General features: G+C 41.2%; 1 protein-coding gene across 8 annotated transcripts in view; it reads right to left on the bottom strand.

Moving 5' to 3' along the window:
- LDB2 (LIM domain binding 2) overlaps window positions 1–27,405 on the bottom strand; it is a 394,247-nt gene that overhangs the window by 239,451 nt on the left and 127,391 nt on the right. For all 8 annotated transcript variants that reach the window (XM_024119526.3, XM_024119525.3, XM_024119527.3 and 5 more), the window contains exon 2: window positions 12,654–12,756. In XM_024119526.3, the coding sequence (XP_023975294.1) occupies window positions 12,654–12,756 (103 nt within the window). The remainder of the gene's footprint in view (window positions 1–12,653; window positions 12,757–27,405) is intronic.

The following is a 27,405-nucleotide window of genomic DNA, read 5'->3' as shown; positions in this document are numbered from 1 at the left end:
CATGTCCAGGTTTAGACAATGACAGAGACCCAGAGCCCAGGCAGGGAGACTGCACAGATTTAAGGACTTGTTTACTTAGAACAGCAGAAAGGAAGTCAAGCGTGAACTTTCTGAGCTTCAAAGATAGTCTCAGAGCCCCCTTGGGAATAAGCATAAATCTTCAAATTTATCCAAAGTTTAGCAAATTCACAATGACAAATGTAACAGTTCCTCTAAATTGAAGTTCATCTCTTGGCAGTTTTGGAGGCTTGGAGAAAATGCCAGCAACAAGGACTTGGAAGGAAATAAATCTTTAGATTCCCTGAAAACATAGATAATTATTGCGGAAGACATATGGAGGATCCCATACTGCGTTGAAAAAGAAAATTTATAAATGTCAGCTTTGAGGCAGCAGTGTTGGAAGGATTGAAGTGATCTGCACTTAACTTGAAGAGAAAAATATGCTGGGGATATATATTCGCCATTAAGAACTAATTCTCCTTAACTTGTGCTATTTCAGGGAGGAGTGGATGAGGAGAGAAGGGAGAAAGGCTCCAGAATTTAGAGCAAGAGGTTAGATTATTTTTCGTATCCAAATAGGTAAAATTTAAAGATTCTCTACTGTTTAAAAAAGATGCTGGTAAATGGGATGATAAAGGGGCCACAGTATGGGTATTGAAGGCAGAAGAGTTGAGTCCTGAGTCTCTGAGTTCTGAGCCTCACTTTCTTCATCTCTACAGTACAAATGGTCAATATAATACCTGCTCTGGGCTCATAGCAAGGATGGAATGAGATACTGCCACCCAATCCTGCTCAGCAAATATTAACCATGGGCCCCCTCTTCGTCCCTTACAGTGGCAAGCACTGAGGCTCCAGAGAAGAATAGGGCCCAGTCCTCTCCCTCCACGAGGTTACAGATGGTCCTGATTTGTGAAAGGATTTTATAAACTGCAAAGCATTATCAGAATGTTTGTCATTTAAACTCATTAACCAATTCAGGAGGTTACTGTTGGACACATTTGAAAAACACCAAGACAAGAATCCACTAAGAATCTGACTCTTTTTTTTTGCAAATTAGAAGATCATAGAAAGAATTATTTATTTTGGCCTAAAAATTGGAATCTGTAAGTGTGTCTTTTTTTAGACAAAACCACAGCTAATAATGGAGGATCTTGATTTTTTTTTTCCTTTCCAAAGAGAAAGAAGTAATAAATAAAACTGGAATTCAAAACCAGCGAAAGTAGGAAGAGAAACAGTCTCATAGGCCTTCCTCGTTTCCCTAGGGATGGGTCTTCTTCCCTGTGCTTCCTGGAGGCTCTGAGTGGAGATCATGCCAAATAAACAGTGCCCAGTTGGCAACAAAGCCCAGAGCTGAGAATAGGGAGAATACAATGGAAGCACCAACTGTCAAGAGATGCATGGCACCTCAGGAAAGATATTACGAACATCTAATGAGAAATATGCAACTTCTTAGAACTTCCGTAACTAATGTCAGTGAGGCAATGCTGAAGAGGTGTCTGGATTTAATAAACCTTTTAATATTTTCACAGCTGGGCCTGCTTGCATGGGGCTCGTAGACCATTTTCTTAACTAAGGCATGGTGCTGATCTGACATTAGTTTAACAAGGTAATTATCAAGTGAAGAATAGCAGCCGCACTGCTGTGAACCTGAATAATAATGCTCATAATTACTGATTTTGGGCCCATCTTTAAAAAAAAATAATAGAGGAATAAGTACTAAAGCATTTGACAGGAAATACATTCAGGTACAGTGACTAGAAGTGTGGAGAACTATAAAGGATATAATTAGCAGTTTATTTACATAATCCGTCAAACACCATTTATCATTTCTCTTATGGTCCTATTGAAGAGAAGCAAATAAGCATGGGAACATTAAGTTATTTTATGCAGGCAACCTTAAAAAAGTTGATTATTATTAACTTTTTTTTAAGCTTGAAAGTTGAACTGTCCTAAATGCCTCAGTTGAAAACTGAATAGTGTCGTTGACTTTATCAAATGCTAGCACTCCTTCACATATATGACACGACAAACATTTTCAGGGGAAATTTTACCTGGACAAATAGACCTCTCAGGTAACTAACTTCAGTTTTTGGAATATATTCAAAGCTTGCATTAATTCTGAAACAACACACAAATTGTCTTTTACTGAGAACATCTTAAGTGGTTGCTTTTTATCTGGAATATGAGAGTAACATGGAGATACCATGTATGCCTGTGAGGAAATACCTTCCCAAGCACTACTGACTAGGCTTACCTCATAATTAGATTCTGGAAGAACTCTTGCCTCTTCATTGTTCTCAGTGTAACTAACCCATTCTGGCATAGCAAATGATGTCTTTTTTAAAGTAAAAAAAGACAAACAAATTGCAAATCATATAATTCAAAGGCAGGACTAAGTAAGACACATGTATCTTTAGGAAAGTCTGTAAAAATAATGTCATGCTCTGCTTGCTCTAGATAATATGGAGAAATTGTCTCATAAAAATGGAATGGCTTTATTACCATGCTCCTAGGTGACCTTACTTCTTCCTTCAACAGATCTTCAGAGTGATTATTAGTGTCAATTGTTGTCAATTTCAAGTCCTCCTGACTTATTGAAAAGCCAAAGATAATGTTGCATCAGGGAAGTTCTCATCAAAAAATATATTAAAGGTAGCATTAATTGGGATAGGACCAACCTCATAAAAGTAAATAAGCACATTATAATGGCTGGGTGAAGCTGATTCTCTTGGAATGAATAATAAAAGCGAAGTATATGAAGGTACCAAGTTCTGCAAGCTCCTGAGTTCAAATGCTCCAATACAACCACCTTGATTAAACAGTAAATAATGAAACACACCCTAACGGGTGATTTTGTCACCGAGCCTCTATATTCTTAATGAAATTCACATGAACATTGATTAATATAGTTGTAGAGGAAGGCTAATTTAACTTGACTTCAACAAATGCTTTATTTTACCCCATATGCATAAATAAGGTGCATTCACAACCTGAAAACATAAAGCAAAAGTGAAGATTAAACTAAACACAGGCGTGTGGGGAGGATGCTTCAATCAGCTCATGCCGCGAAACAAGAATTTCACATGCCAGTGTTGTACAAAGGAAATACTGCATACGTCTCAGCTTAACCCTGATTTTTCAAAATGTTTTGCGTTAAAAATGATATCAATCTTACATTTGGATATAGAATCTAAAAATGTGGTGGTGAGCATTATTAAGAATAGGTTTATAAACACAGGCAGAGAGCATCAATAAGAAAAAATCTGGCTAAGATCTGCTACTAGTCAAGTCCTAGAAACAATAGCTCACTAGACCTTTAGCTCCTCCAAGGCAAGAGATTTTGCTCATTCATCTTCTTATCACCAGGGCACAGAAAGATGACACATGGAAAGTCCTTGAGAAAGGTTAAATAAATATAGATGTTTCAACTGAAATTATGTCCAATAAGATCCATTCAATAAGAAGATTTATGTATGGTTGCTGAAGACTGCTTATTCTATGAAATTTAATTACACAATTGTACTTACCAGGAAAATTGGCAGACTATGTAGTGAAATACTCTACTAACCCATGGCCCAAAGCATTAAAGAAAAAACAAAACAAAACAATCAGTCCTAGTATTGTAGGTTGGGTAGATATGATTTTGATTTGGTATTTAAATGTAAGTCTCAGTCTTGGTTCTGTTTGTGGACAAATTTCCAAATTGCTCTGTGACATTTCTGTTACTCTATAACACAAAATGAGTTGCTACAACTGGAGATTGTGATGGTGGAAAATTACTAAAACATGGGGAAAACCGTATGTTCAGTAATGTGCCTGTGGGCTAAATAATCAGTTCCTTTGGGTCATATTTATACTATTTACCAGTGCTGCATCATTTATTCAGTCCACAGATATTTACTGAAAACCTTATATCTGCAAGGTACTGTGGTAGGGTGTTTTCTGTCATGGCTTTAAGGAACAAAAGGGTTTTAGGTTAAAAAGAAGTCTTCACTAGTCTAGTCTTTTTCTCCTGGAAGCAGATTTGATCACCTTCTTTATATCCCACGGTACTTTGTTTGCCCTACTCTTTCACTGTGGATGCTGTTGCATTACAGTTAATTGTTTATGTCTATCTCCCTTGTTAAACTGTAAGCTCCTTTAAGGGAGATGATATTACACACTCATATGTGCTCAGCACCTGCCCAAGTATGGCATAGTCAACTGTGGAGGGCCTGCAATATGAACTTTGGATTTAAATTCAGGCAGGCTTTAGCCTACACCTCCCCCCACCGCCCCAATGAGGTATTTTATACTTTAGGTGGGACCCATGAGTCCAGTTGCTGGATGTAAGCAGAGGAAAGACTCATGTGCAGAATAGGACCAGGTAAATCTCTTAGAGTTTTTTCCATATAATGTATCATGTTCACACTCCATTGTAGCTGCTCTGGAGTTATCAAGATTTCGTATTTGAGTGTGAACTGGGGTCCTTCAGGCAGGGCTGCCAGCTTTAAGAAAGAAAGACACAAGATGTCCAGTTAACTTAGAATTTTAGATAAACAAATAATTTTGTAGTATATGTCCCAAGTATTGCATTTGTATACTTACATTTTATCTAGCAACCCTACCTTCAAGATGATGAGTAAATTGGATGTAAAGAGGGTCAGGTGAGATGTTTCTCAATAATTTTTTGTTGAGCAGAACATTTATCTTCTCCCGCCCCCAGACAATAAATGCCAGTAGCATTACCTATCATTGTGATAATGAAAAGTTGGCCACATTTATCCTGTTACCCACTATGAGGTAGTGCCTTCTTGGTTTGAGAACCATAGGGAAGCTAATGAGAGTAGGAATATACCCCATGGAACCAAGAGTCAGGAAATGTACATGCCAGGACCCCACAGACATCATAGTCACACAGAGTCTCAAAAATGGACATGATGTCCATTTCCTGGCTAGTACCTCATTCAGACCTCCCAACCAAGCTCTTGAGAATAGGTCTGACTTGCTCAAGCCTGCATATTTGACAATGAATTTTATCCGCATGAGAAAAGATCCAACAATCCTCCCAGATTTCTTAACAGCTTGACATATAAAGGGAAAATAAAGTCACCAAATCCTAAAGATCAATTATAAATATGATGAAAATTATACCTTCAACTTGTATAGCACTTTACATTTATTCAAAGCACTTTTCTGTCCATTATCTCATGTGATTATTCGTGTGGTATTTATTGGCAGATGAGTGAATGGGATGTCTGCTCAATCTATTGTTATGGCCAATTTGCAACACTTGATATCATCAATTTGAAACCACAAATGGGAAGAGATTCAGGCTCCTTTTTCCCTTCAGAAGTCTGTTAGTTCATCCATCAGCTGTAGGCTTTCTCTCAAGTTTTTTTTATAACTAATTCCAGATTTTGCATTAATATTACAAGAATATTTTCTTTTTGAGTTACTTAGTTGATTATGTTAGTTTAAGGTAAGAGTTTGTATTAAAATGAAATTAAAAATAAATGAAAAAATTGGTGATGAACTTCCTTCCTCTCAAGACTATCTATCCCTCTCAATGTCTGGCAAAAAACAAGAATTCAGTGCATTCTGAATGCAGGAATCAATGAATGACTGAAGGAAAAAATGAACTTCAAATGAATGTCTGCTTTAGTCCTAACTTAATTTACTCCAGATCTTGCCAGCCTAATGAAGAATTCTGTTGAGAAGGGTCACTCACTAAAATCACAATTTCAAAGACTAGAGCTTTCTAGAAATCATTTAGTGCAGCTCATGCAAAGGAAAGCATTTTCCAGAGTCATCTGAGACAAAGACATTTTTGTCATTATGTAACAAAAATGCCACAATCATCCAGTAACTAACCATCAAGGACTACCCTGAAGAGGTGCGTGCTTTTCTCTGGGATTAATTTTGAATGCAACCACAGTTCATTCCCTTTCATCTGGTCCTCAGTAAACAAGACATAGAGCCCACTAGTGCCTAGCACAGTGCCTGGCACTTGAGAAGTATTCAGTAGCTCCTATAGCTCTCTGAGCAAAATAGGGGATGGAAACGTCACCTTTTGTTAGACAGGCGTCACAACTGTAATAGTTTGGGACTTGTTTAAGTCATCATCTTCCATAATATCAGGTTTTCTTCCAGTTGGTCATTAAATTCTTAAGGTTTCCCTATAGACGGAAGACAAGTCTGATCTGGCTTTGCCCAAAGCCAGAGATTTTCCTTCTATGCGCTAAATGATGGAACAAGTAATGGAAACTATCCTCTATTTTAATTCCAAGTGACTAGCATATCATAGGTTTAACTCATTCTCTTACTCATTCATTCATCCATTCATTTATTCAAGCAATAAATATTTATTGTGTGTTTTTCCCAGACAGCACTAAGCTAAGGTACATGTTACTTAATCTTATTTAATCTTCACAAGTATCTTATGATGTTGGCATTATTATCACCTAGACATTATGTATAAAGAAACTGAGGTTAAGAAAATCTAGGCAGGATGCCCAGCATCAAGTCATAGGCCTAACTTCGCACAGCCCTGGTGAAGCAGAGGCTCAAAGGGATCCAGAGTCCGTGATTTTGATCTCTACCTCCATGAATGAATAAAAGAAAAGGAATGAAAACTTTTCAGAGGAACCAAGTTACTTTATAGAGGAAGAGCCCCTGGACTAATTGGCACATGTCTCTTGAGGAAGCTAAGGGTTTTTAAACACTGGCCACACAAACCCGTACATTTCCAGATCTCAGGTGGACTCTTTAGAGGTGTTATCCATAGAAAAGACATAGGCACAGATTCTGGCCTTGTAAATCCTTCTCCCCGTGTGCTGTAGTGCACGCTCTTCACATGTAGCTTTTAAAAATACCCACGTTCACGCCATAATAGTTATTAAGCGTGGTGTCAAAATGCTGATTCAAGGAATGATTTTCCCAGAAATATATTTCTAATCATGTCATATGATATTAGAGAGAAAGAGAAAGTGGAGAGAAAATGCTTTCAGAATTCCTATATAGCAAGCACAATAAAAACACAGCTGGACAAGGTGAACCAATAAAAAAACAGGAAAAATAAAATAGTAACCAGAGATAGTCAAGTTACTTGGGCCTTGTAGAATTTCTCTTCCTTAGGGGGACACATCCAAATACACCACACATAAAAACACATATTACAAGACAAAACTGAAGAACTTTGTCAATATCGCAGCGCTATCACAGCTTTCAGAAAAAAGGGAGATAGGAAAGAAAATGTAAAAGAGAAGCATCTTGTGAAGAAACGGCTCCACAGGGGGGCCGATGTGCAGTCCTTCAGATATCTAATGGGACTTGATGACTAAGGAAAACAGAAGAAAACAGCTTGGAGAGCAATGACATATCCCAAAACAACTTTCTGCTTTTGGACAGTGAAATGAACCCCCAGCAGTCACAGAGGAAACAAGAATAGTCTTTGGCTCATGTGACTATAAAGGTGTGTAGTTCTGCCAGAAATCCTTACTCCAGAAAGAATGTGAAACTCAAGATGAAATAACAGTTGTCAGACGGAAAATTACTGGGACCCGTCACCCTCAAGTTACAAACAATATTTAAAGGATTAGTGATGATTGTATCTGAGTTGTCCTGGATCTCAATCTAGAGGCTGAGGTATGCTCATTGGAATTCAATTGAATAACAACAGCTATTTATGCAGCATTTTCCAGGAACTGGAAACTCTGCTAAGAAATTTACGTGTCATCTCATCAAACCCTCACTTTGCAGATGAGGCCACTGATGCTTAGAATGCGACTTAGGCCAAATCACTCAGGCAGTAAAAGACAAAGCTGGGTTTGAACCCAGGTTTCAGACCAGGAATCCCTGCCTGAACCACACAGCTTTCCCTTAAAAAAAGCCAATAGGCAGTGCCCCCAAATAAGATGGCATTTTAGTATTTATATCAACTCCCCCCCACCCCAATTTCCAAAGCAAGACCAACCTGGACATAGTTTAGTGTTTGGAGTCTTTAACCCCCAAAGCACAGAGCCCACACATTCTCAACTGCCCTTCCCTTCCTTTCGCACATCACTTACCAGTGATGACAGTGGGTTTCTGCAGTTGAAAGCCTGGGAGAGGGTGATTTCTTCAATGTTGCAGTTCAGCAGGAATTACCCATCAGAAGGGTCTGTAGGCTCTCCACTGCCCAGCAAGCTCTACGTACTTGATAAGCACTTGCCAATGGCAAGCTCCTCCAATGCACAGAAGCTGTAGTGATGCCAAGGTCGCGCATTGTTATCAATAATAATAGTCAACGCTGACTACCACATTCTTCAAATGCTCTGTGGTTCTTTGATTATATTATCTCATTTAATTTTCACTGCAAGCCAGTGATGGTAGTCTTATGACCATTTTACAGATAAGGAAATAGAGGCTCTGTTTACCAATACAAGCACAGGTTAAGACCCAAGAATGTTCACATTGAACTCTTGTGAGCTTTCTACTATATTGATTAGCCTCCCAGCCTCTCCAGCGCCATGGGACACAGGAGAACTTTCCCTTTTTCTTTTGGCTGCGTTGGGTTTTCATTGCTGCGCAAGGCCTTTCTCTAGTGGAGGTGAGCGGGGGCTTACTCTTCATTGTGGTGCGCGGGCTTCTCATTGTGGTGGCTTCTCTTGTTGAGGAGCACGGGCTCTAGGTGCGTGCCTTTAGTAGTTGCAGCACGTGCGCTCAGTGGTTGCGGTACGCGGACCCTAGAGTGCGTGGGCTTCAGTAGTTGTGGCACGTGGGCTCAGTAGTTGTGGCTCGCGGGCTCTAGAGCACAGGCTCAGTAGTTGTGGCGCACAGGCTTAGTTGCTCTGCAGCATGTGGGAATCTTCCCGGACCAGGGATCGAACCCGTGTCGCCTGCATTGGCAGGCAGATGCTTAACCACTGTGCCACCAGGGAAGTCCCAGAAGGGCTCTCTCCATGCATCTTTCCCAGCAAAGAAGTATTTCCTGAATGAATTGGGAACCATGTATTTCCGATAGATGAAGAACATGGCCAGTGTGGCCCTGGACATGGCCTAGGTTTCCTGAGGCAGTTACCAGTACCTTTACCCAAAAGGTTCTGTGCTGGAGAGGGGAGACTGTGGGGTACAATTCCACTACACGCCCAGAAAAGGAGCAGAGGAAAATCAATCCTCACTTGAAGCTAATGGTGAGCAAGCAACCTAAGAACGGTTGCTTCTGTATAAGATGCGGAAGGAAAATCATACACCACGCTGGACTCAGAATTGCAAAATAACTGTGCAGAGGGCTGAGACCCCATTCCTCTGCTTGCTTTGCCCTCTCTATCAAATAAGACACAGTAATTATTTGTGACTTATGTTCCTCGGAATGTGTGAATTGACGAATCAATTTCTTTCCTCTTAGCCGTGGGAGGTGTAGGGGTAGGATGGCGGTGGGGGGGTGGTGTGTGCCCCATCTCTGACTCTGGAATCGGTCAACCTGAGGCCTAATAACTCACCAGCTGGGGCTCTGCGGACCAAGGAAGGGTCCATTTCCAGAAAGACACTTTTCAGCTCTACTGGTCTTTAACCACAGACCAGCTGATCAAGAGGGAATCTCTTACCCCTGGCCCTCTTCCCCACTTGAGATTCCACCTAACCCAAGCAGAAACCACTTCCCTGGACTGTTGGCTTCTCCAGCTGCTGGGGGAACACTTCATGAAGCCCCACAAGGCAGGGGCAGGCACATGGCCTTAGGGACACACATCCCAATTACTACATGGTCCAGTAACCTTGTCTGTCTGGGCCCTCTCCACATAAACCTCACCCCGGTCTTCTAGGAAGACATCAGTAGTCTCCATCGGCAATCCCAATCATATCCCACCTGGGAAGGAGGCTCACTCCCATCAGGAGAGTAGGGACTGGGGTGGGTGGAGCAATAAGATTGATACAGAAGAGCTTTCTGAAAGCAAGAGCAATATATCTCCCCAACATAATTATTTCCTGAATTATTATACTGTTGAGTCCCCCCTACCCCTGCAACTTAAAATAGATCCAACCACATCCTAGAGCTTATTTGAAAACACCAGCAGAGCACTTTGGACTGAGTTCTTCCCATTTAAGTAAGTCCAGGGATGTCGGTATGGGGATTGTTTTGCCAGCATTCTGTTTGGGAGATGAACTTTTCCCCAAATGTCCATTCATTCATTCAATCATTCATTCAATGAATATTTATTGGGTACCTATGTTGTGCAAGTTTCTATATTAATCTGAGAATTCAGCAATAAATAAAACAAAGCCCCTGTGCACAAAGGAGATAACACTCTAATAGGGGGTGACAGACAACAAATAAGTAAACACATATTACATGACTTACGGTAGCTTAGAGATAAGATCTCTTAGAGCCAGAGGAACCCTCTGAAAAAGTAGACATGGAGAGGGAGAAGGAATAGTTTTTTCTAGTAAGGGTTAAGTAAACCTCATCTAGAATATTTCTTGGTTCCTAGAATAAAAGCAATATGGGGAAATGTTTTACATACACAAATGTAATAGCCAAGTCCTATCTTCTTCCTCAGGAATGCAAAGCTCTCAGCTCCCTGCAAGGTCTCTAGGAAGTGCTGCAGCCCAGCCCAGGGCCAGCATGTGTTTTCCCTGTCCACCCGGCACAGTGTGCCTGGACCGTGAATGGGTTAAGGTGGCCGCGAGATGCTTGGAGCGCTGCATAAACAGCACGTGCGTCAGGCGTTCTAAGCATCCTTCATCTTCCCTATCTCCCGGTCCTAGGCTGTCAATCAGCTGTCACTTGCCCGCACATCAGCAGCGTGTGCACATCACCAGGCTGTCAGCAAAGCAGCTGATGAGACTGGGCTCCAGACTGTCGATCATCTTTGTTTCTCTTCGCCGCTCGGGAAATATTTTGGTTCAGAGAAACAAAGAAACCTGGGCAACAATGGCTCGTAGTCAGGCATTTACTCCTGTACATGAATATAAGATCTTAACAAGCACTGATCGTGCCTCACCCCCAAATGATGTTGGGGTCGGGGTGGACAGATGGAAGATTGAGAATCTGTTTTATTAGTAATTCTAGTTCCCTGAGCAGACCCTGACGGAGTCACACACACGCGCGCACACACACACACACACACACACACACAAAGCACAGGAACATAAAACAATGATAACTTGAAGTTATCTGAGCTTATGCCTCAGAAAAAAATAAGAAGACTCAGAGGATGGATGACTGCTTGGTTCGAAATTATTCACCATTGATCCGGCAGGCTTTTGGGGAGAGAGTAATTGTTGGATTGCCAAGTTCATTTATCTCCCAGGGAGTTCTGAAACGGCAGCTTCTGTACCCGACTCTCCCACTCTGAAGGGTGTGAGGCTGCTTGGGAACACCCACACACAGAAAGCGAGTGAACTCATCAAGACCCCCGATGAAGTGGGCTTGCCAGCGCTTGCAACAGGTGTCATTACGTTGAATGTAAAGACATTCTGGAAAAGCCCCTTGTCTGGCACACTAGCTGCCCTCTCACCCAAAATATTTATTAAAAAATGTCCCAGCCTCTGAAAGCCCACAATATACAAATCTAAAGAGATGCTTCTGGCAATGAGTTTCAATTGAGCAAGTTGTCCTGCTTTCCACTGTTTGCCACTTTTGCAAAATCACCATCTATTTATTAGCATAATTAATCAACTCATCATACAATAGATCCAAATACTAAGTTATCTAAAGTCCTGTAAAATTAAGGAAAAAAAAAAAAAAGCACTGGTTGTACTCTAGTGGCTTTGAAATATATTTAGCAACAATCAGATCTTTTCATTGTGTATATCAAGAGTGCTATTACCTATCATTTACTCAATGCTCTGGACTGACTCATTTGTACATACTGTGGTTGGTCCCATCATCAGCTCCGTGTTTGAGACATTTGGGATGTTTTACCCTCTGACAGACAGATCCCTTCACATGTGCAACGCTGATCTCTGAAAACGCATCTCTCTCTGATCTAACTGGACATTAATTGTCTTTGTGCTGACGTATTTATGCCTCTCGGTCTTACAGCACAACTAGCAAATCTGATCTCTGACAAGTTGGCTGAACCTAATCAGGACAGATCAGCTGTTACCCAAGGTGCCACAGGCTGTAATTTGAGGATCTTTACAGAGTTATCACTCGCCAGAAAGACAAGGAACTATATATAAATTCTGTCAACACAAATCCCAAAGTGTGTGTTCAAAGCAGCTGTGGGCTCCCCCGCCCCCAAGAAAACATAGCACTTGTCAAATAAATACCTGAGATAACTGATAAGAGGGAATTAGAAGGATATAGCTGATACAGTGATTGTGAGGATATTTTTTTAAAGGGAACTTCAGAAGCAGAAGGTTGGGGGTGAAGTGTTGTCAAGCATAAAGAAGGGTCGCGGGGAAGAGATGGATGGCAAGTCTCCACAATTCAGCTACCACTTATCATTGCGGGGCTTGGTTCACATTTGCCTCGCTCTCTAAACTGGCAAATGCCCAAACACCCTAAGCCTCGAAGGAAATCTCTTGCTGCCGAGTCGGGCTGCCACCCGGTGACAGTGCCTTGATCAGAGGCAGGAGGCCGGGATTATTGTCAGCCTGTCAGCACTGCATTATTCTCTGAAGACCCCTGTGGTTTTCTTACGGGCGCAAGAAGAGGGAATATTAGAGAAAATAAACTTCTTTCTTACTGTATCGCTTTGGTCCATCTTCCAAACAAAAGGAAAGGGTTAATGTGGCGTCATCTTCAAAAAACTCGGTGGCAAACGCATCCCACCAGAGGTTGTCGCTGTCCTGCAAAAAGACAGATCGTTTATTTAACAGGCAAGAGTGGAAAAATATTTCAAAGGGGAAAAGAAAAGGGAAAAAGGCAGAAGAATCCAGTCATCGGTGGCTCGGGACTTAGCATATGCGTGTGGGTGTTCTGGAAGGGGTGTGGGCAGGCGTGTGGTCACTCTTCAAATTAATTGCCTCAAATGGGGACTGAATTCCAATTCAATAAACGAGTTAATGCAAAGCAAATGAAAATTAATTCTCGAGGACATATTTGGGGAGATTTAATCAACGTATTCTGGAGCACAATGTGACATTTTTTAAGAAAAAAGGTTTGCTTTTGATGTAAAATGCATTCAGCTTTTTCTCTCTCTCTTTCTCTTTGCTCATTTAGGAGTCCGATTTTACAAACAGAAAGCACAATATCACAACCAGGTTAAGGAGAGTACATTTTTTAACAGTAATTTATTCAAAAAACAAGTTGTGTGTGGCTTGTAGCCTTCCTCTATGCAAATATCCCTATAAGAGATACAGGTATTGCTACATGGATTTATGTAGAAAGATGAGTTTGTGCATAAGCAACCATCACATGCATATGGATTGTTCTTGAGGATTGGTTTAAGATTAGAGGCAATCACTTGCTCATTATTAAATCAGTTATTAAAAACAGAATAGTTCAGCAGAATGCAAACCATCCACATGAACTCTGTTTGTTTGTCTTGGGTTGAATGTTTCCCTTGCTCATCCAGAAAATAATTTGAAATTGGCCCAGTTGAAGGCCATTAAAAACATTGCTAAGCTTCAAGGGCAGAGGAAGGGCCTCCTCTAAGAGGGAATTAGGAGGGTTATGCAAAGTGTTACATTTAAAAGGGGGAATCATACCTGGGCCTCATTCTCTGTATAGTGCTCGATTTACCCTCAAATTCTTAAGCGCAATCTTTTTCCAGAGAATTGTTGGTTAGCGCCAGATTTCAGGGCAAGATGTTTCCCAGCTGCCTGTCAGATGGGGGAGGGACACAGAGGGGCCTGCTTCTCCTCTCTTAAAGGCCCCCACGCTGGGGCCCTGGCCAAGGTCTCACCAGCCTCTCTTCCTCCCATTAAGTTGTTCTGCTTATGACAACATTAAGTTGTTGTCACTGGCAGGCCTTGGGAATAAGCCTTCAGTCCCAGTGGGAATAATTAAGGGGCCACTGAAGATTGATGCTGTTCTTCTTTACAGAAAAGAAGAAGCTTAGACAAATGAATGTCCTTGTCTCTTTTTCTCTGGCCTCCTCCCAATCGCCACACCAAAAGCCAACACTTTTCTTAGTAGAATACAGTAAATATAAAACCATCCAGGGGTATATCATGACTCCACATACAAACTACCCCCCTCCCATCTCCCTTCAGAAACAAATGTTTATCGAGCACTTATTACGTGCAGGTCCTCAGAATACACAGCAGGATAAGAGATTGGTCTCTACCCTCAAAGGGTTCAAACCCACTGCGGGACACAGCCGACTGAGCATCAAACAGACAGCTTCGCTCCACACCTGAGACCACGGCACAGGGCCTGAATGCTGTGGAAACTGTCAGAGCTTCTAGAAAAATCAGTGGGCCTGGAAGTGAAGAAGCAGATGGGGCAAGAAACCCTATTTGGGAGGCTGGATACACAGGGTTTTTTTCATTTCAAATTGCTATACGGATGGAAAAAGAATAATGGTTAACATTTATTGAGCGCTTATCACACGCCAAACACTGTTCTAAATACTTTAAATACGTTTTCTCACTTGCTCCTCATTACCACACTGATTCTTGGGTTTGTTTTTTTTCCCTTGTCAGTACAATATCAGTTTCTTGTGAGTGGGGGCTGCATTTTGCCTGCTTCTCCATCTCCCAGGCCCCCGACGGTGACGAGGCCATGGTATTACTCAATGAAAGCTGTTCGGTGACTGGCTGGAACCGCTCACGTTATCATACCAGTTTTACAACCGCAGAAACAGATTAGGTGGTGAAGGTAACTTGCCCAAGTCCACCCGGCCAATAAACAGCAGAGCTGGTGTTCACATGTAGCTTTTTAAAATACTCACTTTCATGCCATAATAGTTATTAAGTGTGGTGTCAAAATGCCGGTTCAAGGAATGATTGTCCCAGAACTATATTTTAATCATGTAATACGATATTAGAGAGAAAGTGAAAGTGGGGGGAACGCTTTCAGAATTCCTATATAGGGACTGTGGGACTATCGGACATCTGAGATCTGCCCCGGTCTCTGCCGACTCAGTTCTCTGGCGTCTTTGGGAAGGCAAGGGCTAGGGTTCAGAAAGAAGGAAGGGAGATGGAAAAGGGCATATTTTGTCTCAGGCTGGTTTCTCTTCCACCTCCTCGCTGTACTTACTGTCCCACTGCCAGGACTCACGCCCAGAAAGAGGCCGGCACCATGCGGTAGGGCAGGTGGTATTACAACACTGGTGGAATTCGTCCTGCGGGCAATCCTCAGAGGATGCTCATCCTGACACGACCTCTTCCCAGCTATGTGAACTCGGACAGCTTATTTTACCTCCCTGACCCTGTTTCCTTACTTGGAAATTAAAGATAACAATAATGATAGTAATAACAACAGTAATAACTATCTTGCACAGCAGATGCAACAACAGTTACATTAATAAATATCTTGCAAGGTAGATGTGAAAATTCAATAAGTTAATGGCTGTAACGTTCCCAGCAGAGTGCCTGGAGCACAGTAAAGATCAATACAATGCCCCTTTCCTACCTTTATCTACCATCTTTAACACCATTCCTAAGGGATGAAGCATTCCACGCGCTAAAGAACTCTGCATCAAAAATGTTTATATATCAAGCATGTCTCCAAATCACTTCAACTATTTGTAACCCATTTACTTGGCAACAATACCTGCCCATAACACAGTGAAAACTCTGAATGGAAATTTATCAACTCCTTTTGGCCTGCTAATTGTTCAAAGGCCCAGGGACTAGATCAGTTCCTCTACCTCCATTTTCCTGTCATCTAATTCCTGGTTTTTAGCACGTCTGCTAGAAAATGGACTAGTGGAAGGTAAAAGCCCAGGGAGAACCCAGGCTGATCGGAAGTCACTAGGAGAAAAGAAAGGATTCAGGCTGTAAGGAGGTGGGAGAATTGTCTATGAGCAGCCATACAGGTTCCACGGGGACCAGACAAGTAACTGTTGGCAGAAATCAAGGGGGGAGGGGGACTAATGACCCAAGAAGGGGGGACGACATTTGATTCTAACTATAATGGAACGTGAGATGAGTCAATGTCTCAGGAAATGTCAGGACAGTTTTGGTAGGAGAAGGTCATACCAGGTGACTATACACACACACAAAATCAATTGGCTTTGGTCACAAATCTTGGAAGAACATTCCAAAACTAAAAATGTGATATGTGCTTTCACAGGGCCAGACACATAATAGGTACATAATAGAATAGATACACATTTTGGCTGATAGAATGAATGAGTGGATGAAAGACTGGAATTCCTTTTTGTTCCATCAAAAACCCAACTCAAGAAAATCACTTACACAGTTTTTGTGAGCTCTAGATGGTTGACCCTACTTTGTCTATTGGCCAATATTTTTAAACTGGCACACAAAAAAATTTGGATATTATTTTTAAGCTATAGTTGTCAACTGCCCCCCAATACACGTATATAAGGCTTTTGAATTAGTCCTTAGTTGTGAGAGGAAAAATGCTGATGGAGAAAGGGAATTAAAAAGTAGTATTTTTAAGAAAATATTACTAAATGTCAAGTACAGGCCAGTCTTGACTTGGCTTTTTTCTGAAGGAAGGAGATCGTGGAAAGAATACATGCTAGGGGGGCCCTGGGTTAACAGTAGTACCCATAACTCAATATTTTCTAAGTTTTTTCCATGAATTGAACCATCTTATATTCACAACTGTCCTAATTGCCCCCAGGGGCAGAGCAGGCATCCTTAGAAGAATTTATACTCTAACCTCTATGTTACATTGGCTTCAACATTATGAATTCTGCCTCTCATTCGTTGATGACCTAAGTCAAGCCTCCTAACTTATTTGCATCTATTTGCTCATTTGTAAAGCGGGAACAATCAGTTCAGTGGACTGTGAGGGCTAAGGAGAAACTGCCCAGCACATAATAGTTGCTCAATAAATGGCAGCTATTATTATTTTTTCTTATGGTCTCCTTTGACCTTCAGATATTTATAAACAGAGAATCTGAATTTCAAAAAAGTTAAACTCCTTAGTAACGATCAGACAGCTAGAAAGTGGCAAAGCTAAAGTTCACATCCAAGTCTGCCTAATTCCAGTCTATTTTTTTAAATAGCAAAATTGAGAGGAAGGTACAGAGAATTCCCACACCCTCCCTGCCCGCACACATACATAGCCTCCCCCGTTACCAACAGCCCTCACCACAGTAGCAGATTTGTTACAATTGATGAACTGACCAGGCCAGGTTTTTTCCAAATAATTCTGCTTAAAAAGTGATTTTCCACCTTAGGTTGAAGACAAAAAGATTCACAAGAGTAGAAGAAGAGGCCAGCATTAATTAGCAAGAGGAAATTTTGCTTGAACAGATCTCCTCCTCCAGTTCTTTCAGATTTTGCCCACTTTTCCCTACCTTCATGTTGTTTTTCTGAAAATAAACCTCCTCTTTGAACATCCCTTCCTTCCATTTTGCTGGCTGGTATAGTTCCTGGGATCAGTGAGGTAATTTTATGGAAGACATTTGCCTAATGACTAGGCCAGGAGTCCAGGCAGCCGCTGCAATGCAGCTACAAAGACCTGTGCTGAACCAAATACGAAATCTCTGGCAGAAGATCTTGCAGTGTGACCGGTGGAATCTCAGTTCTCAGCCACAGAGCTGAGCTAACAACCTCACGGGTTGTGGACAATGTAGCCTGAGGTTTTTGGTAGGTGGGGTGGCCGGGCACACCAGTTACTGCCACATAGCATAGATACAACATTTGGTGGATATATCGGAAAAGATGTTCTATCCAGGGAAAAGCCACTCTTACCGCTCTGGAGACCAGCACGGTCAGGAGTTGGCCTGGGTGGAGCCAAAGGACCCAGCAACTTACCTTATCAAACCAAGGGTCCCTCTTTAACCATTTCCTGCCTCCTTGTCTTTGCATATGCTGTTTTTTGGCCTGGCATGTCCAGCAAATACCAAGTCCCAGTCCTCTGATTCCTTTTTCCCCTGTCGCCTATGCCAAGAAAGCTTGATACCTCTCCCCCTGTTAGAGTGTGGATCATATTATAATTGAATCACTGCCTTGTAAAATAAATTTATCTAAACTTGTGGCTGCTGTAGAGGACCATGAGATGCTTAAGGATAAGGACCGGGCATTAGGCATCTCTCCATCCTCAACAGATCTCCCACCTATAAATTACCCAGTAGGGAGTAGAACAGATGGTGAGGCCGTAACCACACAGTGAGTGAGATTCTTCCGCGAAGACTGCAGGAATCTTAAGTCTAAACTCAGTGGCTAGGGGACCAGGACAGTGTACAAGCAGAGGCTTCTCTCTGTCGTATCACTGTTGCCTCACTTTTCATCAGTGGATGTACCAACCGTGCATGTGACAAGTTCATATTGATGCAGAAATTACTTCCCACCTACACTGCCATTCCACTGAACCACCTTTGGGCATTTTTCTTGTTCTTTTCCGTGAAACATTGGTTAAGTGAATACACTTCATTGATTGTAACTTAAATAAGTGATGTTTAAAAATAAATAAATAAGTGATGTTTTACTTTATTCATTTTTAAAAATAGAGAATAGAGGATAATATGGGGAAGGCCTATGGCCCACTATCCAGAATTAACAATTATTAAAATAATATCTTTCTTTCCTTTTAAAAAGGAATTAAAAATTATAAATAAAGATAAACGTCCTGGGTCTCCATAGCTTGCTGTATTTTTCTCTCCCTTCCCCCAGGCTCCCATAAACAACCATTTCGTGAAAATCACATGGCCCTTCCTAGCCCATCTTTTTATTTATATACATACATGACTCCATGCATACATAGCCCTGGTTTATGTTTTTAATATTTTACTTAAATGATATCATACATTATGTTTCCGTCTTTAAAACTTTTATTTTTTTCATTCAACATGTGTTTTGGAGACGTCTCCATTTTATAGATTAGGGCCTCTTCTTTCCTATGTAAGCTACATGGTAGTACACTAGATGAAAAGAATATATTTTATTTAAGCATTTTGCTACTAATGATCTCTAGACAGTTTCTAATTTTTAGCCATTACAACAATGCTGCGATAAGTATCTTTGCAGTGTCCCTTTGTGTTAATGTGTAAGAATTTCTCTGGGGCATATATCTAAAGCGGCCAAGCCTAGGCATAGGGTGTGCACTTGTGTATATTTTGGCTCTTCCATTAGGAGGTCCCTATGCTTCCAGATTGAAGACTTCTGGTCTGAAGACGCACGGGTAGAGATGAAACTAGGAGCATTTCCAAGCGATATATTTCCAAGTGAGACCTAATAACAAGATCCACAGAATTACAAAACAGAGTCCAGCTCTGCCAGGAGAAAGATGAGCATCTGAAAGTCCAAACAATATGCAACGATGGAAATACCACTACTAATAAAAGTTTTCCTATCATTCTTTTAAAGGTAGAGTGTATTCCAGGGACTTCATTAACCAAAAGGAGGATGAGTTCTTGACACAACACAAGAAAGGAAGCATAGTTGCTTCATGGTCCTCCGAAATGGCTCATGAGACAGAATGACTGAGTACCAAACACCTCAATGTGTGGGCGCAGAGGTAAGGAGTGAGGGGCATCTAACTCCATACACTCTGCCACGAGGCTTCTCATGGAGGTCATGCCTGCCTTTTCCTTTCAATCCTGGCTGTTGTTTACTACCTGAACAGTGCATAGTTAGTGCTTAGTGAATATTAATAAGTAAAAAGTGGATTCTTTTCCCAAAGCTGGAAAGTAACAATAGCAGAGAGCAGCCTCCAGGTAAATTAAGACGAAATTAACTCAGCCCGAACCCAGACGAGGGTGGAGGGGTGCGGCCTACAATTCTCGTATATATTAATTAGGTAAAAACACCATTAAAGCTTCTCCACTCTAAGTAATCCCCTCTATACATTTCTGTGATGAAAATCCTTGGTCCCTTTGTCCCATGTCACAGGTGAGCCCAAGTAGCCCCGGCAGCCAAATCATATATCAGGATGAGAGATGCACTCAGGTCAAATAGCAGAAGAGAGTCTTAATTATATTTAAAAATCCACAAAAGCATTTTGCTTCCAACCCGGATTCTCTTCCATTCCTATCTCTGTCCCTTTCCACCAAAAACAGGATCCTGGTGCCAGGGTTGGCCCCCAGCATCTTTAACTTAAGCACTGACAGGTTATGTGGGATTTTTGCCAGAGTAATTATTTTTCAATTCAACAATAATGAGAAATTACCATGGCAACCACTTGTCACGTGGCACACATACACCCCCTCCAAAGAATGAACCATACATAAAGCATCTATTTCTTGAAAAGTGTGTTTTTTCAGTGAAAATAAACTTAAACAGGTCAAAGTGGAGAGAATGTATGAAGGGGTCTGGAAACGGGAAGATGAGGAGGGCATTGACTTTCTTCAGTATCTTGCGGTTCTAGAAAATAATGATATCTCATCTCCCTACTGTCTTATACTCACGCACACATAGCTAGCACATTATTCATTTGTATCTTACCATTGTGGTCACTCCCATCTTACACACGTCAGTTGACCTCTCTTAGAAAACACTGCAGAGGAAACGTGTGTCTCCAGGACCAAGACTGATGCACACTTGGCCAGACTTGCTTTCCCTAAATTTCTTTGCCTGTCACTTGCATATGTTGAGACAGAAGACAATAATCTCCTGCCAAATCTCCTGGCTTTCCCTTTCTAGAGACTCTCACACACTGAAGGGGGTGCAGGTTTTTATTTTCTCTAACTACAAAGGTCTTTTTGCTTCCTTCATTTCTCCAAACCTAGGAGTCTTGTATCAAACCATGTTTATTCCAAATTAGCAGCATTTAATAATAGTAGTCAACAGTTAACATAGCATTTCTGTGTGCCGGCCACCATTCTGAATCCATTGACTAATATAAACTCCTTGAAACCTCACAATGACCCTAGGGGCTAAGTCCTATTATTAATGCCATTTTATAGATGAGAAAACTGAGGCACAGAGAAGTTAAATATCTGCTTAAGACTATGACGCTAACAAGTAGCAGAGATATTTCAAATACAGGGACTCTGGCTCTTGAGTTTGGGCTCATATAAGCACTTTACTACGATGTTCTTTGTCTAGAGCAATGTTCTTCAAAATTTCTACTGTCTTCTTCGTTGTTTCAATCTCCAGTTAATGCACTGAATGTTTGGGGCTCTGTTTCCTGAACAGACAGCTCAAAGCAAGGCTTTCCAACACATCGATGGAATTCTACATCGAGACACAGAAATAAAAGTAATAGGGTAAGATCATTTGCTCTCACTAGCTGGTAATTTTGCACAAGCATGTAATGAACACAGGGAGAGAATTTTAAATCCCCCCTTTTTATTTAACGTTATGCAATTTTTTTTAATCTCATGTCCCAGAGGTTGTAGTTTTTTTAATATAAATTTATTTATTTATTCATTTATTCTTTGGCTGCGTTGGGTCTTTGTTGCTTTGCACAGGCTTGCTCTAGTTGCGGTGAGCAGGAGCTACTCTTGACTTACTGCGGTGGCTTCTCTTTGTTGCGGAGCACGGGCTCTAGGCACACAGGCTGCAGTAGTTGCAGCATGCGGGCTTCAGTAGCTGTGGCACATGGGCTCAGTAGTTGTGGCTCGCGGGCTCTAAGAGTGCAGGCGCAGTAGTTGTGGAACGTGGGCTTAGTTGCTCTGTGTCATGTGGGATCTTCCCAGACCAGGGCTTGAACCTGTGTCCCCTGCATTGGCAGGTGGATTCTTAACCACTACACCACCGCGGGCTCTAAGAGTGCAGGCTCAGTAGTTGTGGAACGTGGGCTTAGTTGCTCTGTGTCATGTGGGATCTTCCCAGACCAGGGCTTGAACCTGTGTCCCCTGCATTGGCAGGTGGATTCTTAACCACTACACCACCAGGGAGGTCCCCCAGAGGTTGTAGTTTTATTTTGGTTTTTTTTCCTCTCTCATTCTCAACTATGACTTTGTTCATTCTTAACTAAATTGCATTTGATTTAACAGTAAACGTTAGTTATCATTTTAACAGAGAAATTCTAAAACGGCATGTTACTAAGAGAGTAAATTATGTGTCTTGATAGAACATCTCAGGGTTTCACTCACAATTCGAGGCTTCCCTTTTAGAAAGTGTCTACTACATTTCACTCCCTTGTGCTGCTGCCTTGGGAGAGACATTTCTTAAAACAGACAGAGAGACAGGAATTGGCGTCCAGCAGATATGCCTCTGTAGCTAAATCTACATCAAACACCCCAAACACCTGGAAAAATCATGTATTTCAATCTCTGCCCTTGACCTACTAAAGTATTAATTAATTGTGAGGATTCCAAAGAGAAATGCTATTTACAATAATCTAAAAATAATGACTAAAATGTATACAAGTTGAGGTGCCAAAAATAAGCTTTGGACTTATTGCAACTATTATGAAATAATCACTTTTTTTTTAAAGTTTGGATTGCTATCAGCTTTATGAGGGCAGGATCTCTACCCGTGCCTGTTATATTTGCTAACACCTGGCAGGCATGCAACAAATAAGTACTCAATTACTTGACTATTTAAATTATTTCATTTAGCAAATAAATATTTGTTTAATTAAAACCAGCATATTCTCAAAACCCTGAAGAAACACAATCGTGTTTTCATGATGGTTGGACACTTCTATTCTCTTTTTTGTTCACGTGTCTGTTAAACAGGGGTGTTAAATATTTAATGAGTGACAACGAAAGTGCTTAGGAGTTTCACAATGAATTACTTTCTAGTCATCACAGAATCCCTATCAAGTTGGTACTTTTATTATCCCAATTTAAATGGGGAAACTGAGGCCCCAGGAGGTCAAGTTATATACCCAAGGTCACAGACCAAGTAAGGGGCAACATTGGTATTTGGTTCTTGAATATTGTGATTCCTGAATGTTTGTTTCTAGCTGCAAAGTTTCACTGCCTGTTCTCATCTATACTATTCTGGTGTGAAGGAGGAGGAGTATTTTCTTCATAATTAAATTTCCTCTGTCAGACTCCAACCTGGAAACACGCATTCTGACATATCAAAAAATAATATACTAGGGACCCTGCGCAAACCCACTTTGAAAATGACCTAGCGAAGCATTACTCTAGAAGCATGGGTCTCGCTGGTGACAGTTCTGGGCGGCGAGCACCATACCTCATATTACATCATACCCTCTAGGTGTGAGAGGTCCTGAGAGGCAGGATAATGTGATGAGGCAGCAAGTCGTATATCTTGGAAACAGTGCACCATAAAATCAGGCACAAATTTTCTGTTCCAACATACACACAGAAGACAATGAGAGAACACTTCTGGAAAAGCTTGCAAGACGCAAAAGCTTAATTTTGTGACCTGCCCAATTGCATCGGAATCAAATGACAGGAATATAATTCTTAGAGTTACCACTCAAAATTGGAAGGCCATGCCAGGACTGAAGCAAGAAAAGAAAACTCGTGTTTTTCCCTCTTCTTCCTTGGGAAAAGGGAAAAGGTTTTCGTTCACAAAGATAAATAGAAGAAATCCAGCATAATCTCAAAACTCAGAAGGAAAATGATAGATTTCTCTTGATGATGGCCGAAAGCCTCCATGCTCTTTTCAGTTTACACATCTGTTTATTGGGGTCTTAGATTCCCTCTAAGTCTGTATCACAGCTCCCAGCTTCTCCCTGGGCTCCAGATCCCTGGCTCCAGCTGCATCACCAACTTCCCCCCTTGTTAACCAAAGAGGCATCTCAGACTGAACATGGCCAAAGCCAGACCCACCCCTATTTTTACCACACCTCAAACCTATTCTCCCCACTCTTTTCTATGTCAATAATGTAATTCCAAGTTGTCACTCTCTTAGCCCAAACTTTTAGGACATATTCTTTTTTTTTTTTTTTTTTTTTTTTTGCCGTACGCGGGCCTCTCACTGTTGTGGCCTCTCCCGCTGCAGAGCACAGGCTCCGGACGTGCAGGCTCAGCGGCCATGGCTCACGGGAACAGCCGCTCCGCGGCATGTGGGATCTTCCCGGACCGGGGCACGAACCCGTGTCCCCTGCATTGCCAGGCGGACTCCCAACCACTGCGCCACCAGGGAAGCCCTAGGACATATTCTTGACTTTGCTCTTTTCCTAAGTCCACACCCCCAATCCAACAGTAATCTATTTCCAACCTAGAATGGAGCCCACCCACATTTCTCTCCCTCCACCTGCACTCCTCGTCTGGACCTCCAGTACCTCCAGCCTGGACAGCAGTGATTGCTTCCTAATCTTTCTCTCTGCCAGCACTCTGTTTCCCTGTACCTGTGCTCTGCTGAGAAGCCTGCATGATCTTTGAACAACGCCCACTAGATTGCATCACTCCCTGTCGAAACCATCCGGTGGATTCCCATTGCTGCTTTTAGCCATGGAGCAAACTGCCCTGCGTGGTTGGGACTTGGTATTTTTCCTTGGCCTCAGTTCCCTTCATTGAACACAGCTCACGAGCCTGTGCTCTGGCAACACAGACTTTCCTTCTAACCCGGGGACACACTCTGGTCCACCACAGACATTTGTGCACTCGCTATTCCATCCGTGAGTGGATGCCTTTCCTCTACTTGGTGTAGCTTTCTCTTCCTTGTCATTCAAATCTCAAGTACTGTGTCACTTGTCACTAGTCTATAGGAGCCAACTTTTTTACCTAATCAGTCAATGTCTTTTCTCCGGGAGGAACTTATCACTTGATTTGGTCTATTTGCTGTCTTTCTACCTACTAAAAAACATAAGCTCATTGGGATCCTGCTGCCTACTTTGCTGTAGAACCTGGTACACAGTAGGTGCTTAATAAATGATGGCTTGAATAAATGAAAATACCAAAAAATGTGTTTAAGAAAAAGGAAAAGAGAAATCTTATCAAAGAGACCACATTCATCTCTCTTTTGGACTTCTACAGGGCAATTCCCAGATCCAGACTTGTCACAGCGCATTTGGCTACAACTACATAATAGAATACTAGGAATCTACCAAAATCTTTATTCCCTTTAATTTTTAAAATAAATATATATCATGAATTAAAAGCATTAAAAATATTCATGCCCTTTGACTTAGTAATTCTATTTCTGGGAATCCATCCAAAGAACATAATCCTAAACTATGTATATGTTTTATATGCAAAAATATTCACCACAGGAGCCTTCATAATAGCAAAAAAAAAAAACTAGAAACAATGTGCTGCCCTACAAGGGAGAAATGATTCCAGAAACCATGATATGTCCACTAGAAAGAAAATAGGAATCTTTAAACATAGTGTTTACCCATGGTTTATAATAACACAAAGGCATGCTTAGGTTCTAATGTAAAATTAAGAAAGCAAGATGGATAAACAGAACAGTAGGGCAGAATGGAGGGCTGATAGACAGAAGCATGCATGAGACCTGGGTCTATGAAAGAGGTGGCCTTATGGGGGAGTGGGAAAGGATAGACAAATGGGTAAGTAGTGTTGGCTTTTCACATGGAAAAAATAAATTCGATTCCACTTCACATAACCAAATATAAATTCCAGATGGATGAAACATATAAATGAAGAAAATCAAAGTTTTCAAACTATTTGAAGAAAAGAGAGCATATTTTGTGTGACCTCAGAACAGGGGGAAAGCTTGTAAATAAACACAAGACAAATCATATGAGAAACAAGCGATCCATTTGAATCCATCAAAATATAAACATTTCATACGACAAAAGACATTGTAAACATGCTACAATATAAACGACGAGCTGGAACAGGATTAGTAACTAGGATATATAACGAACTGTTCCAGATTTAAAATCAATAACATATAAAAGAGCAAAAAATGTGAAAGTACCATTCCCAGAAAGTGGTCAATAAAGCAATGAAGAGATGTTCTATTTCACTGGTAGTCAAGAAAAGGTAAATTAAATCCAAGCCCTTGAACATCCATGTGATTGTCAAAACAAAAACAAAAACAAAACAAAACTGAACTATGCCACACGTTGCTGGAGAGCTGAGGAAACGGGAACTCTCATGCACTGTGGTCACTTCTCATCATAGTCTGAAAGCCCCGATGCACAAAGTAGGCAGATGCCAGCATTACCCACCCACTCAGCACCTACCACTCTCCTGGACATCGTTGCAGCCTGACAAACTTTCCCTTTACCTGCAATACTCCTCTCACCACACATTCTTCCACTATTTCCCAACCATCCTTCGCTCATTCAAGACATCCATCCAAGTCTTGCCTCCATCCTGAAGCCTCCCAGGATTTCCAAACTACAGGAAAGTCTCCATTTTCTAGACTGAGAAACATTTTTTTTTTAATTTTCAACTACTATGAGCCTCATGCTGACTACTCCTGTAGTACTATATTTTAATTCTATTTTATTTCACATTACATCTAGTTATTACATTTTCATGTCTCAATGACTCTAAACTCCATGGGTAGAGACATCATATACTTTGGGTTGGTTTTTCCTTCTCACTGCTTATCTGGCACACATTTATTGTGTGTTTAATTATGAACCAAACACTGTGCATTATATATTTCAGGCTTTTGAGCATGATCAGGTAGCTACTATTATTATCCTCCTTTAACAAGTGATAAAAAAACACCCCAAAGCTCAGACAGGTTACTTAATTTTCCCATTCACACAGCTGGTACATGTTGGAATCAGTGTTCATAGCCATGTCCTGGCTTCAGAACTCATCCCTTTTGACTGACATGAGACAGAAAATATTAGTAATAAGAGGTCACATATAATAAGACTTGTGCATTGCTTCATCATTCATAATAGCCCAGAAATGGAAACCATCCAAATGTCCATCAACTGATGAACAGATAAACAAAGTGGTATCTCTGTATAATGGAATACTATTAGCAATGAAAGGAGTAAAATATTGATAAATGCTTTAACATGTACGGCAAAAACATTATGCAAAGAGAAAGAAGCCAGACACAAAATGCCACGTATTGAATGATTCCACTTGTATGAAATATCCTGAATCCTGGCTCTACCACTTACTAGCTGTGTGATCTCAGGCAAATTACGTAAGCTCTCTCTGCCTCCACTTCATTGGGTATAAAATGGATATAATAATTCCTCACCTTTCGTTGTGAGGATTATACTAGATAATACATGGACCAGTGACTGGAAGAGAGTAAACACCCTAAAGGGCATTATTACTAAGTGGTGGAGAAAGTCTCAAGGCCAGGGTTGGGTGGATATTAAATAATATATATCAGTGATACATCTTATAGAACAGCCCACACACTTGACAACCTGACAGCCTGGGGCTAGATGTCAATAGCCAGCAAGTCTTTGCCCTGTAACTCTGGGAGATGTCAATAGCCAGCACGTCTTTGCTCTGTAACTCTGGGCAAGATATTCAATCTCAGTTGCCTTTGCTGTGAAAATGGGAACCATAATGGTCCCTGCACCTCGTAGTGCTGTTGTGAAGATTAAATGAACTGATACACTGAAGTGCTTAGTACAGTGTCTGG

This window comes from Physeter macrocephalus, chromosome 7 (assembly GCF_002837175.3).
Source record: "Physeter macrocephalus isolate SW-GA chromosome 7, ASM283717v5, whole genome shotgun sequence".
NCBI classification, from domain to species: Eukaryota; Metazoa; Chordata; class Mammalia; order Artiodactyla; family Physeteridae; genus Physeter; species Physeter macrocephalus.
This window is presented reverse-complemented; position numbering and strand designations above follow the sequence as displayed.